At 51.8% G+C, this 15,561-nt stretch overlaps 1 protein-coding gene across 1 annotated transcript in view; it reads left to right on the top strand.

Annotated features, from left to right (window-relative positions):
- Positions 1-1,973: 1,973 nt before the first annotated feature.
- Positions 1,974-15,561, top strand: part of SAMD10 (sterile alpha motif domain containing 10) — a 39,387-nt gene continuing 25,799 nt past the window's right edge. The window contains exon 1 of the mRNA XM_034787867.1: positions 1,974-2,745. Coding sequence (XP_034643758.1) covers positions 2,655-2,745 — 91 coding nt within the window. The 5' untranslated portion in view covers positions 1,974-2,654. The remainder of the gene's footprint in view (positions 2,746-15,561) is intronic.

The raw sequence follows: 15,561 nt of genomic DNA, 5'->3' as shown, positions 1-15,561 counted from the left end.
GGCTCATGGAAATTGCCGTTCTGCTGCCTTGTGCCTCCATTTTTCTCTATAAGCTGGGCTCCCTGGCTGGACAATGTCCAAGGTGAAGGGTGGGGCCAGTAGAGGTCCCCAAGCTAAAGTCAGGGTTGGTGCTGGTTGAGGTTCTTTGGGTAGGGTTGGGTACCCCAGGGCTCACTGGCCAAGGGTTAAAGCTGGGGTTGGTATGAGTCCTTAGGATGGGGACTCTAGGGTTAGGGATGAGTCTAGGAGGGCTCTCTGGGTTAGGGACAGTGGTTGGCTGGTAGGGGGCCCTGTACTCAGACTAGGTTGGGGCTGGTATGGCGTTCTTGAGTATGGTTAGGGTTGGGGCCTGTTGTGGTCCTTGGCTATGTTTAGGGTAGGGCCACTGGGGCTATTTGACCAAGAGGTAGTGGTGGAGGTGCTGTTGATAATGCTGGCGTTTCCCATGCTGGAGCTGGGGCTGGGGCCAAAGTAGGGCTCCCCAGTCTGGAGTTATGTTTGAGGTCAATCAGTGGCTCCAAGCTAGGGTTATGTTATGGCTGAATAGATAGCTCCAGGCTAGGGTCTGAGATGGCTAGTGGCTCCAGGCTACTGACAGGGTTGAGGTCTGATTATTGCCCTGGTCATGTGGCCTCAGTCGCTGGCCTCAGTCTAGGGTTGTAGTTTGGAACAGTTGGTCAACCTTTGTCAGGGTTTCGGTTGGGTCCCCTTGGTAGCCTCAGCCTAGTATCAGGGTTGGGGTCGGCAGGTTTCCTCACACTACACTTAGCGTAGGGGCTGGTTGGTGGCCGTTTGGGGCTGGTGGGTGATCCTAGCGTTACTAGGGGGTCTAGCGTTACTGTTGGGAGGGGTGGGGTTAAGGGTTTGGGGGGCAGGGTTGGGCAGGTTTGATATCTCTGGCTAATGTTAATATGGTGTCATATTTATTAATCACCATGTAAAACTCTGGAAAGTGCCTAGGGGTCTAACCCCGTTTTTATGGGCCTAAGTCTCATTGATCGGAAGGGATCTTATGCCATAATGAGATTGGTTTATAACCAATATTAATAAAAGCAATGTGCTGCAGTTTATAGCAGCATCAGGGTGCTTTATCACCATCACTGCTTCGCAGCTGAAGGCAGACTACTCAGGAAAACACAATAAAAGCTAGGAAATGCTCAGTCCTTGCTTCTGTTACAGAGGTATTTGTGAAATACCCTCCCCCCTCCAGTCGCTTGCCGGATTCCTTTGTTGCATAGATCAGAAGAAACTATTCACTCCTCATTTCACTTCATAGCACCTTGTCAAGGAGCTGCGCAAACTTCCAAGTATGTAAATCCTGTACATCTTTTTGGATCTGGAGGGAGATAATAGAGGCTTTGTGCCGTGAAGAGACTGGGGCTTTCTGACAGGGAAGGGGGTTTAGTTTCCAGTACCTCTGAGGATTAACTCGCAGCGTTTTGCTATGTTATACCATGCAGCAGGATGATTGGTTTTCACCCACCCACCCATGCTTGATGGGGTAGAAATATTTTGTTTATATCTCCCTATCTGCCTCTCTCGCAGTCGTTTGGGCACGCCCCCCTGGCCAAGCACTCCTTGATGGTTAACTGACCGGGCTTCCCTAATGATATGCAAATTAGCGGATGGCCTGTCAGACCATCCCCTCGCAAGACGCTACCGCCAAGGTCCTGCCCTTCAAAGCGGCGCCTCCCAGCCCAGGTGAAATCGTGTGTGGAAGGGAAGTGGGTGTGTCTCTTCCCTGCTCCGGGGGCATAATGCCGGGGAGCCCGGAGCATACCTACCGCTGGTGCCCTGAGGGGGTCAGTCGGAGAAAGCGGCGCACGAGAGGGGGCTAATCAGCTGGAAACGGAGCAGCTTCCCCTCGTCCGTCTGGATCAAGCTCAGAGCCAGGATGAAACCAGCCGCGGCGGCGGCGGCACATGTGGCCGAGTGAAACCTACCAGCGCCCCGCAGGGCGCGCGAGGGAAGGGAGCGCACAGCCGCAAAGGAGATCCGCCAGACGCAGCGGGCCTGGGGGTGACCACTGCACCGCTCCCTCGATCCCCTCCACGCCGGGGGGCTGGGCGGACCCCGGAGCAGAGAACCCCGGCGCCCGAGCGGGAGGAAGACCCGGCCGGGCGGCCCCCGGAGCCCGCGGATCCTGCGACCAGCTGTTGACGGACTGGCGAGCGCCGAGGGAGGGCGGCTGCCTGGGGACTCTGCGCCGCGGGCGCACATGGGGCAGCGGGCGCGGAAGGACTGACGGGCTCCGGCCGCCAGGCTGCTCCCCGAGCCGGATCGGCCAAGGAGACGGGGCCGGGGGCGGCGGGGACATCGCTCTGGCGGGGCCGGGCTGGTGACCTTGCTGGGATGCGGGCGCCTGGGCAGCCTCCCTCCAGCCAGCCGCGTCGGGGGGCTCTCAGCCCGGGGACACACAGGCCAGGCAGCCGGGCAGCGGTCGGGGCTGGGCAGGCGGATTCGTAGTGCCCGAAGTGGGATCCCCCGGGGGCAGGGACAGGCAGGAGAGAAGCAAGCGCCTGGCTGGATGCACACACGCCCAGGGGGAGGCGGCCGGGGCTGGACTTGGGGCAGCCGAGCCGGAGGAGTCGGGCTAGGTGGCTAGGTCCTTCCCCAGCACGGTTCTGCTCCTCCCGCGGGGAGCCGGGCGCCTGATGTTCACCGACCTGCGAGCCAAGCTCAGCCCCCCGAGAGGCCGAGATGGGGCTCTGAAAATGAACTGCGGCGACCCGAAAGAGATGGAAGGTAAAGGGCGGGGGGCGCTGGGTCGAGGCGGGGATGCTCTTGCTTTCTTCCCAAGCCACACACGCCGCTTGCTAGGGGCAGGGGGGTGGCAGACCCCGGGCTGGCTCTGGCTCTCCGTGGGATGCACCAGGTGGAGGGAGGTTCGCAAGCTTTCAACCTGGGTGTCCCCCCTTCCTTTATCTGAGCCTCCAGAACTTGCAGGCATCGGTCCCCTGTGCTGCAGCGCCCCAGCGGGGCGGGTGTCTTGAGCCCCTTCCAGGCGGTCCTGGGTTTGCAAGACGGAATGGGGGCGCAGGATGAGACGGGGCGGGAGGTGGAAGCAGGTGGGCTCCTGGCCCGTTTGCTGAGCAGGGAGGTGAGTGCCAGGGAGGGGCTGCGGCTTAGCTCAGGGGTTAGGGTGCCGGACCCCGCTTTGTTCGTGGGCTGGACCCCTCGGGGCGAGGGGGGGTCAGGTGGAGACGAGCGTGTTCGCTAGAGCTATATGAACCCGGGGAGGAGGAGAGGTCAATCGCCTGGGGGTAAAAGGCCGATGAGCGAAGCAATTGTCTCGCCTCGGTGCAGCGGACAGCCCCAGGGGCCGGTTTCCATGCACTGTGGTCTCTGGCTCCCCCCGACTCCCCTCTCCCATCGATCACATCCAGGCGGTGCAGTTCCCAGGAGCTGCCCTACGCCCTGGTACTAAAAGTTTGCCTCCCGTGAACAGCCCCGAGGGGAATGTGGCCGCTTTAGCTAACCATCTGCTCTCCTTTGTCTGGGCACGTCTGGCTGTTCCAGGGCATCTTCCACCTTCTGTCCCCATCTCTGCAACTCACCCTGGCTGGGCATCCCTAAGACAATTCACCCCTCTGTAATGATACTTCCCTCCCTCCCAGGGTGTTGTGAAGCTAGAGGAATGTTTGTAAAGTGCTTTGAAATCCTCAGATGAAAGGTCCCTGTAAGTGCCAGGCATTATTTAGCACTCGACCCAAACCCAGCGGACAAACGCTGTTCTTTCAAAAGACTTTAATCCAGAGTTTAGGGTACATCTACACTACAGCGGGGAGTCGATTTAAGATACGCAAATTCAGCTACGTGAATAGCGTAGCTGAATTCGACGTATTACAGCCGACTTACCCCGTTGTGAGGACGGCGGCAAAATCGACTTCTGCCGCTTTTTGTCGGCGGCGCTTACTACCACCTCCGCTGGTGGAGTTAGAGCGCCGATTCGGGGATCGATTGTCGCGTCCCGACGGGACGCGATAAATCGATCCCCGAGAGGTCGATTTCTACCCGCCGATTCAGGCGGGTAGTATAGACCAGGCCTTAGATCAGACCTCCCTAATGCAGCAGCCTAATCATTGACTTCAGGCAAGGCAGGAACAAGATCTCTGAGCTAAATCCTGACACATACTGAACATTAGCAGCTCCCATGGTCCTGAGTGCCTGGCCACATGTGACCCTTGGTGACTAGATTTTCTGTAGCCTTGTTCTGGGTGGAATGAAACACCCATGTTCCCGTCTAACTGTCAGGGCCTTTGAAATATTATCTGTCCCAGATATTTACGGATACATTGTCACTCAAAACCAGCACAGGCAACTCATGCGGATAGTGCCTATCTCCCCTTGGTATGCCCGCAGACTCGCTGGGTGCCTTCTAGTTCTGGCCTGGTAGGAAATCTTCTGAAATTTGCAGCTAAATCAAGCAGCTCTCTTTTAGCACTAACTTTCGGCCCGATTGCCCTCGTGTCAGCGAGCACTCACTTATAGGAACAGGCCCATTCTCTTGTCCTTGTCGCTCCTTCACCTGGCCCTAGCTTTAATTTTCAAATCAAAATCAGGAATTCAGTGCAGGAAACAGAATAAAGCAGGTAGAGTTTGTTTTCTTTTCTCTCTTCTTTCTTCTCCCTCAGATGAAATAGCAGGAAAAGGCATCGACCTGATCTCTCAATGTAAATTAATTGTAAAATAACAAAATAATATTGACAATGTAAATTCTCAATGAGAGCTTTAGACGAAGACAATATGGAATATTGGATTAGCATAATCCAAGGCCCTGATACACACTTAATGGGCCAAATGGGGCCATAGTGTAACTTCACTGACAATTGAAATGAATTGGTTCATTGGTGTCAAGCCGTCCCTTTAAAGGCATGTAATTTCACTGAAGCCAATGGGGATCTCTGGGTACAACGGAGGGTAGAATACGAGCCATATGTTGCATTGAAGCTTGGGCTGGGGGTGGGAAGGCCATGTCATAATTTGAAGGGTCAATGATCCGATGTGCTAAGAACCACTCTTCTCAGGGGAGCCACGTCACTCACGCCCCAGTGCCCAGGAATCTTTCCCAGAGGGTTGAGTGGAATTCTCCATCCTTTACAGCATTTTAAGATCAGCTGAAGGGGAAAAGTAAAATAACATGAAGGCCAATTTATTTTGTGGTTCACATGGTGAAGGTGTCAAAGGCGAGGCATGACCTCTGGGGACCCATTCCATGAGTGAATGAAGTGATTTATTCACCAGTCCTAAGAAGCCCCCGAAGAACCTTAATTGTTTTTTCTTTTCCTGCTGCAAGCAATGAAGGAAATGCAACGGGCCTCTAGTTAATCTGAACCACAAATCCATCTTCTTGATTGCAGGCTAGTTTCTTGCACCATTAGGTGCTAAATGTCTCTTTCCCATGGGGATGTTGGAAATGCAGCAAAATGACAAACGGTTTTTGTTCATCATAAAGCACACTTCTCTAAGGCACTGTAGGAAGTTTATACCCAGTAGCAGAGATGCTAATCTATTGTAGGTACTTATGTGAGCCCCATCGCCATAGTATCTGTGCACATCAGTCTTTACTCCTCACAGCACCCAATGAGATGAAAGTGCTATTATCCCCATCTTACAGATGAGGAACTGAGGCACCAAAAGACTAAGTGATTTGCCCAGAGTCATAGAGGATGGTGTGGAGTAGCAGGAATTCATCCCAGGTCTCCCATAGCCTGCCTAGCATGCTGACCACTGGACCCAGCCTTCTTCTCTGAGGAAGTTCAAGATTTTGGGGCCCAGATTTCCCAGAATTGTGTGTGAAAGAGACATTTGTGCACTCCTAACTTGCACGTGCACGTTTTACTGCACACAGCTGCAGTAACTGTGCACACAAAGTAGATGCAAAGACAGTGCCTTTGTGTTTTGTATGAGTTTGAATTATTTGCTTTGGGCTTTTTTTTTTTTTTTTTTAAATAAGAGACTCTCTGAAATAAGTTTTATGGCCCCATATTTAGGCCCCCTATTGACGTTTGTCCCACTATGTAAACCCCCTTGAAGTCTGGCACGGTTCAGAAGGATTGGCAATTGAGAGAGGAAACAGGTGCATCAAAGGGGCTATCTCCGGAGGTGAAGGGAAGATTGGAATAGCGGGAGTGTTGCAGGTGAAGACTGAGGCACACTGGGTGTGGAATAGCAGGGCTGCAGTACGTTTAGGAATTATCTGCCTTTCTCCGGGTATTACCTCTTCCTTTTCATGAACAGCAAAATCACTCCCACATTTTAAATGGAGCAATTCACCTCTCTAACTGGTCTGCTGATGTTCTGCTTTTCTAGATCTGCACAGGGAGGGAGAGCTGGAGCCCTACAGAGATCTGCCATTTTTATTTTGCACTTAACAGGCCCCTATTCCCATAGTATCTGAGCGCCTCTAAGCTTTCAAGTAGTTATCCTCACAACAGCCCTGGGAGGTCAGGCAGATAAGGCCATTTTATAGCCTGAGGTTAAATGATTTGTCTGAGGTCACACAGGAAATCTGTGGCATAGCAGGGAACTGAACCTGGGACTCTCCGGATATGTCTACACTGCAATTAAACACCTGTGGCTGGCCTGTGTCAGCTGACTGGGCTTCAGCTGCAGGACTATAAAATTGCTGTAGAGATGTCTAGGCTCAGGCAGGAGCCTGGGCTCCGGGACCGCTCCCTTTGCAGGGTTGCAGAGGCCGGGCGCTAGCCCAAGCCTGGAGGTCTACATGCAATTTTATAGCTGAGCCCTGCAAACCTGAGTCCGCTGATGTGGGCCAGTTGCAGGTGTTTTACTGCACTGTGGACGTATCCTTGGGTCCTAGGCTAGTGGGCTAACCACTGGGCAATCCTTCCTCTTTGCCAGGGGATGGGAATCTTGCTCCTAATTTGTATGCTTTTGATATGAATTTGGCTGCTTGAAATTTCTCTCTCAAGGGATGGTTGGTAACATCTGCAAGTGGGTTGGCAAAACTGACCTACCCAGTCTGTTCCAAGCAAATTTATAGCAGCAGGTAGCGGTCAAACTGCATCCGACTCAAAACACTAGGCAGTCCCTACCCTGAGACACTGCCACTGACTGTCTGTCCCATTCAGTGTGTTCAGGTCCTGGGCTGAACAGTGGGATCTGTTGTGGAGGATTCAGAAATCATACATTTTCCTCTCCTTCCCTGCCCACTCATAGCGGTTGTTGCACTGAGCTCGTGTAACATCTATTTTTCATCAAGACGTAGCTATTGCTAAAAGTGACTTGGGGGGGGAAATTGAAGCCGCTGTGTATTTTGAAAGTGAGTTGAGTAAACTCCATCTTCCTGTGCTGTTCTGAATGGCAGCTCCCAACCTTTTTCTAGCCAGACTCTCACCCATTCTGAACCCAACCAAGATGCATGCACAATTAAGAAGCTCCCTAGGCTGTGAATTTATATGCAATGCCTATGTTTCTATCACCCATCACAGAAAGCAACAGCTGCTATGGGTTTCCATGCAGCAGGTTAGCCTTGTTCTGTCTCTCTGGCCTTTCCAGCATTAGGGGAGAGGCACTGAAACACAACAAAGTGCAGTGAGAGAAAACGCAGCGGGGGGATCAGCCAGTGTCTTTCTGTTCAGAGCACACATGCTAACCTGTTAGTTTTTTGTCCCCAGACTTCACCTATCTCCCAGGAAGATTTAGGACAGGCTCATCTCCAGTCACTGCTGGTGGAGGCTGAAATGCTACAGGGATGGAATGAACCAGGTTGATTAAAAAATAACCCTTTCTCTTCCTGGTTCAACACTTACTGCTGCTAAGCACGGCAGCTTGGCCTGGTAGGGGGAACGCAGCAAGAGGGTACAAGAACCAGTGCTGTCTAGAAATCCAATGAAACCTACTCTAAAGGAGAGAGTGTTGTCTAGTGATTAGACTTGGGGGGGTGGGCAGGTCAGAACTGGAATTCAGGACTCCTGGGTAGAGCTGGGTGAATTTTTTGGAGAATAGTAAATTTACTGAAAAAGGCATTTTTCGGGTCACCAAAACTATTCATGAATTTGGATCAAATTTGACAAATACTGTAGTTTCATGCAGGAAAAAAATGGAAAGGTTTTTTTTATTTGTCAAAAGTTCATTTGACAAATGAAACCTCTTGATTTTTCTTTTCAAAATGTTTCACGTTGACTTTTTTGTTTCAAAAGAGCATCTTGTTTTAAAACTTAGCTAAATTAAGAAAGAAAGAATGAGACACCCAGAAATGATCTGAAACCAAAACTTCACTTTGGGTTAAACAAAACATTTTGTTCAACCTGAAATGGTTTCCCCCACCTCACCCCCAGATTTTTTGGTTTGGCCCCAAACTGAAAAATCAGTTATTTGCTCACATCTAGCTGTTTAAGGGGAGTGAGCTCTATCCCTTAGAGCAGAGGACTGGAAGTCAGGTGGTGTCCTGGGTTCTATTCCCACCTCTGCTCCTGAATTGCTGTGAGACCCTAGGAAAATTACTTAATCTTGCTGCTTCAGCTTCCCTCTTTGTATTTCGCTCCCAAAGGTATTGCAATATTTAATTAATGTTAGTCAAGTGTTTTGCAATCTTTGGCTGGAAGCCGCTCTAGAAGTGCTAAGTATTATTATGATTACAAAAAGACAATAAATCAAAGAGAATAATTTACAAGTTTTTTTTTTTTTTATTGCCTAGTTTCACTGTAGGCAAATGATTGGTTGACTGACCCCAGCAGAGATGTTTTGAAATGGCAAGAACCCCATAAAGCGAGCAGGGATCCCCTGCTCTGAGGCGAGCTGCGGCGAAGGAACAGATCATGAGTATTATTTTTTTTAGGAAAGGAAGTATGGTGGGAAAGAGGTAGGCCTGGAAGAACATAGCTGAAGCCAAATAGCATTTTAAGAGGGGTAAGGTAGGATAGTGAGATTGTACAGGACGAATAGACCAGGTGAGGTAAGTGTCAAGTACATGTGGGTAAGTGGAGATGCATAGGAGACAAGAACTCCTGAGCTGTCACTCCATTTCTGACATGAACTCCCTGTGTCTATGGCCTTGGACACCTCATTTTATCTGTGAAGTGGAGCTAATGATATTTGTCTGCCTTACAAGGGTGAGGGGGCTAGGGGAGGATCCTGGGTATGTAGGTGGCCCCCAAAGCAGGGTGTGTGGCCAGGCTGCAGAAGGCCCATACAGGGTAGGAGAACTCTTCCCCCCCGTGCCATATGTGAGTGAAGAACTTGGCCTCTGACTGCTGCGGAGAAGGCTGCAGGCAGAGGGATTTGGGGTGAGAACAGGAGCGGCACAGGCCCAGCAAGTGACCTGGTGACTGGCCTGGATGTGGGGGAGCACAGGGGATGTGAGTGTCCCATGGCACTGGGTTGGTGGAGGAGAAAGGTTACATCCCTCTGAACCCAACTGAAGTCCCCTGGCTGAGGGTCCCTGACAGGCTGTGTCTACACTACCGACTTCTGCTGGCATAGCTGGTCGCTCAGGGGTGTGAAGAGGTGTGACACTGTCTCCCCCCCCCTTCCCCCCTCCCAGCAGAAACCCCTCATGTTGACACAGTTATACTGGAATTAGCAACACCAGTAAAAGCATGGCTTGGCCAGTATAGCTGGGTCCACATTAGGACCACAGGCATACTGCTGGTGCAGTATGCCTGTGATCCCATCCCAGCAAAGTGCTCCGAGTGTAGATAGCCTCAGGCTCTGCCCACGGGTCCAAGCCTTGACCCGGTGCTTTGGGGATGAGAAATGCTCCGTAAAGAGATGTGCTGGGTTGTTGGGGAGATGGGATGAGCTCCGTTAATACAGGCGAGGGAGGCAGAAAGCTGAGAAGATTATCCTACCTTTTTCTCTCTCTGTGTTTCATACATGCCTGCTAAGTAAAGGAGCCAAAGTCTCGCAAGCAGTGAGTAAAAATGACAATTAATACTCTGTGTTTCTGTAGCGCTTTCCATCCCAGCCTCTCTCACTGCCCAGTTCGGACGAGCCCCTGCTCAGGGCTGGGAGGAGGAAATGCACCTTTGCTCACCTGGTCACTCCTAGTATGCCCCTGAGTGCAAGGACTGCTCCAGTTTAGTGGCGGGAGGGTGCTGCAATGAGAAGATCTCTCTCTGGGACAGGACGGTGCAGCTCTACGCCAATCCCCACCATAGATGCTGGAACTAAGGGGGCTGGTGGTGCTGCAGCACCCCTGGCTTGAGGTAGTTTCCATCATATACAGGGTTTACAGTTTGGTTCAATGGCTCCAAGCACCTCCAATATACAAATTGTTCCAGCCCCCCTGCTCCCCGCCCACCCCAGGCTCCGTGGTGCCAGCACACGGCAGCCCGAACCAGTGAGGCCGCACCACGAGAGTCGGGCAGAGGACAGAGATTCCGTCCCCAGGAGGACTTTGCGATTTCAGAATTCGATTTCATTCTGATTTGGAACAAACCCTACACGTGTTGAAATTCTCCATGGAAGTGAAATTGCCAAAAGAGCTGTTTGTGTGCGGATCTCTTTAAAAACTGGAAATGCAGTGGCATTTGGAAAAGAAAAATGGAAATGTGGATTATGTCAAAATGGGACATAATCAAACTCACCTCCTCCCCTTTTGTTTTCCTCTGAATTAAAGTTTGGTGAAATCCACATGATTTAGCAAAGCCCTTCGATTCGGGGGGAACTGCATTGTTCTGATGGAAAACTGTTCCAGCCCAGCATTCCTGATTCAGCTCTATGCACAGCATCCCAGGGGAGTAAAATGAAGAGCCTAACGTGGGGAAACGGAGGCACGGAGATAAGGAGCATTCAGCAAGTCTGGGATTGAGCCAAGAGCAGAACTTGGATCTCCTGGAGTTTAGCCCCGTGGCTAGTGTTGCTTTCCTAACTCTCAGACGAGTTCCGCTTTCCAAACAGCGCGGGCAGCTGGTGACCCCTGAACTGTGACATACAGGAATTCCACAGGCCCGCACCCTCCATTTTATTTGTCGATTTGGGTTTCCACTGGCAGCTTTGTCTCCACTGGGGAGCTGCTGCATAGATGCACTGAACAAGGCTCCTTCCCCTCTTGGAGAACTTTCACCTCCGCGTATAATCTCCACTTGACACAGGATTAGAAGGGGCGAGCAGAGGAAGTGACAGGCAGATATTTAGATCTAGTGGTAGCGGGTTAAGCCCTTTTCAGAGTAGTTTACATTCTGCCCTTCTGTGTCACTCCCTGGCCATGTAAATGAAGGAGCTTAGCGAGGGGGGTGGGGGGGTAGAAGAGGGGATTATCTAAGGACAATAACATGGGGGAAGGGGAGCTTTGGCTGTGCTGTGAGCAGGAGAGTACTGTGTATAAAGAATGCCAGGGTCTTAATCCTCCTCTCTGCATTGCTGATTGGCTGGGTCGCTGCCCAGCTCGCAGAAAAAGCAGAGGGTACTGAGTGCTGCATATTGGCAGGAGGGCTGAAGCGGCGATCAGCAGGAGTCAGTCAAGTATGGCAGAGGTCTGAGGGCAGAAGGGACTCGCCCAGCGCTGGCTCGCTCTCATTCGTTCATCCTCTTCTGAGGCTGCAGCCAGGGCGACCACCCATCTCCCACGATGACGAAATACGGCGCCGTCGCGGTGCAACCCGGGAAGGCTGGGTCTGGTCTGGTGAACCTGCGGTGCAAGGACCCAGTTCCCTGTTGGTGTAAAAGGCTGGTGCTCCATTGAAGTCAGTGGAGCTCTGCTGACTTGCACCGGCAGGGAGATGTGTCTGAGAACAGGAAGGGGTCATGCCTCTCTGTGTTTGTCTGGAGGTGGGCAGAGGCGTCTTTGCAAACACTGGCTCTGGAGAAGCTGGCCCAGGGGCAGCCTAAGCAAAGGGAGTTCTAGTCCGTGCAGAAGGAGACAAAGGCCTGGCTGACTTTTGAATTTGTTCCGTTAGGGTCGTCGTAGGAGGAAATCAGTTGATGCTTTTGGTTTTGTGGCTCTGCTGTTGAGCGTTCATCTGTGTGGCTTTATTACTGTATTTACTGGAGTGTATGAGAGCCATGGAGCAGGGCCCCACTGAGCTTGGCCTCTGTACTTGACTATGCAAAGACAGGAAACCTCTTCCATCGGGTACTGAAAGGAAAAGCTAGGGCTCGCTGTTCTGCTTATACCTTGAGCCCTCTTGCTCTAGAAAGAATGGACTCCGGCCCCTGCTGAGCGACCCCTGACTTTTGCTCCTGTGCTGCAGAACTAAGTGCTGTTAAGTAACCAGAGAGTTGAAACCCGAGGGCTGGTTGGGAGAAGGGAGCAGAAGGTTTCTAAAGAGCTGCCTCCGAGCTCTGGGATAATACAACTGCTGCCTCTCTCCAGCGGAGCATAAACCCATCGGGGCGCTCCGTCCGCTGCCTTTATTCAGAGTGCTTTCATTTTTTTGCCTTTCTCCCATCTGCTGCCTGCTCTCTGACACTGTGGGCTCGTCTCAGACCAGGTTTGAATACAGCAACCTGAGCTCCCAATACTTCTGTTAGTCTTAAAGGTGCCACAGGACCCTCTGAGCTCCTGTGCGAGCCTCAGATACTGTGGGGATGGATGCAGGATAATGACCTTTGGAAACAGGTCCCTGTCTTTCAGCTTCAGGCCAGGACCCCTAAAGGAGTCCTTTAACAGAGCAGGACCCCTGCTCCCCTGCGTACCCCTTCTGTACTACATGCCACACTAGCTGCAAGTATTCTGGGAAGGGATGCTAGTCCTGCTGCGGGGAAAGCTGAAGCCAGCTTCTCCTTACCCACCCAATTTTATATATGTAAATAACACACACATTGTGGGTACGTATGTGGATGTCATTACACAGCACGTGAACTAAACGGGAGGGGTCCTGTGGTGGAGCTGTCTGTCTTCAACAGCCTCAGGGTAACAGCAGGACCAGCTGCTAGCTAATAACGGGCTCTTCAATCTAGCAGCGAAAGGTCTAACCCAATCCAATGCCTGGAAGTTGAAGATAGACAAATTCAGACTGGAAATGAGGCATACATTTTTAATGGTGAGAGTAATTAACCACGGGAGCAATACACAGAGGGTCCTGGTGGATTCTCCATCACTGACAATTTTTAAATCGAGATCGGCTGTTTAGCCAAAGGATCTGCTCTAGGAATTATTTGGGGGGGAAGTTCTTTGGCCTGTGTTATACAGGAGATCAGACCAGATGGTCAGCATGGTCCCTTCTGCCCTTGGAATCTATGAATTACGGTCCCATCAGCAAAGGAAGTAAGCAGCCAAACATGGCATGGCTTTAGAATCTAATATCCCCCTAATGAGGGCCCATAAAGACAAATGATTGTAGCCCGAGCAATCCATCTGTGGGTGCATCATGTCTGTTATATAATACTTTTGTTTTTAAAAGGGGAAAAACCCCAAACGCTTGTCAATTGGCTCTTGTGTTTCTGAGGGCGGCTGGTAACCTCTATCACCCTGGCTTGGAACGTTCAGCCACCAGTGCGGCTTTTACTTCTGTGACGGTCATCTTATAATGCTTAATAACCTGTGGATGAGGTCAGCATTTAAATCTCCCTTCTTCTTTAAGAAAAGGTCCCCTCCCATCTGTGATGTCAAAGTCACATTCCACGGCGCTGGCATCAGAATGATGAAATAGCCCTTTCCGTCTGAACCTCTGCACTTCTTCAGAACAGTCCTGTTGGCTTCTCATTGGTCCCAGTTACTGGTGCCTTTGGTATTTACCTGTGACTGGCTTCTCCAGCAGACCCCTCTTTGCAGTGGGGTGGCCTCTGTTGCTCGGCCCTTGCACTGATTTGACTTGGTTCTATCTAAGTACCTCCACGGCCTCCGAGCACCAGGTTTTGCTATGCAGTTGCGTTTGCATGAAAGACTCCACTCCATTTGTTATATTAAAATAAGAAGTAATCGCAAGAGAATTGTTGCAGTGGTTTACCGAGCAATAATCCCATATCCGCTCACGATCCAGGGCATCATCAGAACCTTCATGGCGTATAGAGGAGAGCAGATTCGTTTAGCAAGCCCATTCTTAGATCAGACCAGTTTCCCATTCCATTTCCCCTTATTCTCTTAGCTGGTTTATGTCGTTATTAATTGACAAGGGCTTTTCTTTATTTCTGAAAATTAATGAAAGGAGGACATTCCCTTTCAGGGACCCATAGTCCTTTCAAGCTGTTCGGTCATTTAGTTCCTCCCTTGGGGACCAAGGTAAGATTGCTTTCCACAGTGTGTTCCCTAAAGGTTCCTTAAGTCAGATTAAAATGTCTCAGACAATGGCATTTTCACCTCATCCCTTAGGAGACCATTCCACAGCCTAATGGCTCTCACTCTTGGGAAACGTTTGATATTTCTCTCTGCTGAATGCGATCCCCTTACTCCTCGTCCTACTCCTAGGCTAGGTTTAGTTCTGTACAACGTATCATTTGAGTCAGTGGCATTTTCTTAGATTTCAGTTTCCTGTCGCACAAGGGTTGATTTTTCTTTTCAAGTTAGGGATCACCCCTAGAGATCCCAACTATAGAAGTGAGGCTTTTTACCCATGAAGGCTTATGCCCAAATAAATCTGTTAGTCTTTAAGGTGCCACCGGACTCCTTGTTGTTTTTGTGGATACAGACAAACACGGCTACCCCCTGATCCTTAACTATAGATATTAGCGTCCAAAGGAATGATGGTTTTCTTGAACCCTTTCATTCCTACAGTGCCTCCGGTATCCTTGGAAAGCAGCTTCTCTTTGTGTGGCTTCAGATTGTTCATTGTAGTCTAAACAGTGAGATCTTAGTCCAGGGATGGGCAAACGACAGCCCACGGGCCACAACCAGCCCACGGGACCGTCCTGCCCGGCCCCCGAGCTCCTGGCCTGGGAGGCTAGCCCCGGCCTCTCCCCTGCTGTCCCCCCGCAGCCTCAGCTCACTCGCTCCACCACCGGCGCAATGCTCTGGGTGGCGGGGCTGTGAGCTCCTGGGGCAGCGCAGCTACAGAGCCGGGCCTGACCTGGTGCTCTGTGCTGCGTGGTGGCGGCGGTGTGGCCCGGCTCCAGCTGGGCAGCACGGCTGTAGCGCCGCCAGCCACTGGCGCTCCAGGCAGCGTGGTAAGGAAGCAGGGGAGGTTGGATAGAGGGCAGGGGAGTTCAGGGTGGTGGTCAGGGGGTGTGGATGGTGGTCGGGGGGGGAAAAAGGGGTTTGAATGGGGGCAGGGGTCCCGTCAGGAAGGAGGGGGGGGTTGGATGGGGTGGGAGGGGGGCAGTCAGGGGCAGGGGTTCTGGGGGCAGTCAGGGGACAGGGAGAAGGGGTGGTTGGATGGGGCAGGGGTCCCGGAGGGGCCATCAGGAATGAGAGGAGGGGTTGGATGGGGCGGCGGGGGTCCAGGGGCAGTCAGAGGACAGGGAGCGGGGGGGTGTGGATGGGGCAGGGGTCCCAGAGGGGCTGTCAGGGAACAGGGGGAGTTAGATGGGGTCCCCGGGGAAGGGCAGATAGGAGGTGGGGGCCGGGCCACAATCCCCTCCTCTAATTGGCCCTCCATACAATTTACGAAACCTGATGCGGCCCTCAGGCCAAAAAGTTTGCCCACCCCTGTCTTAGTCCCTGCTTTGTGGGATCCATGTGGCTTATGCCAAGCCTCCCTCCCGCCTTTTATCTAGAAT

Source organism: Trachemys scripta, chromosome 12, assembly GCF_013100865.1.
Source record: "Trachemys scripta elegans isolate TJP31775 chromosome 12, CAS_Tse_1.0, whole genome shotgun sequence".
In the NCBI taxonomy this organism is placed as follows: Eukaryota; Metazoa; Chordata; order Testudines; family Emydidae; genus Trachemys; species Trachemys scripta.
Note: the sequence above shows the minus strand (reverse complement) of the source record. Positions and strands in the feature narration are given on the sequence as shown.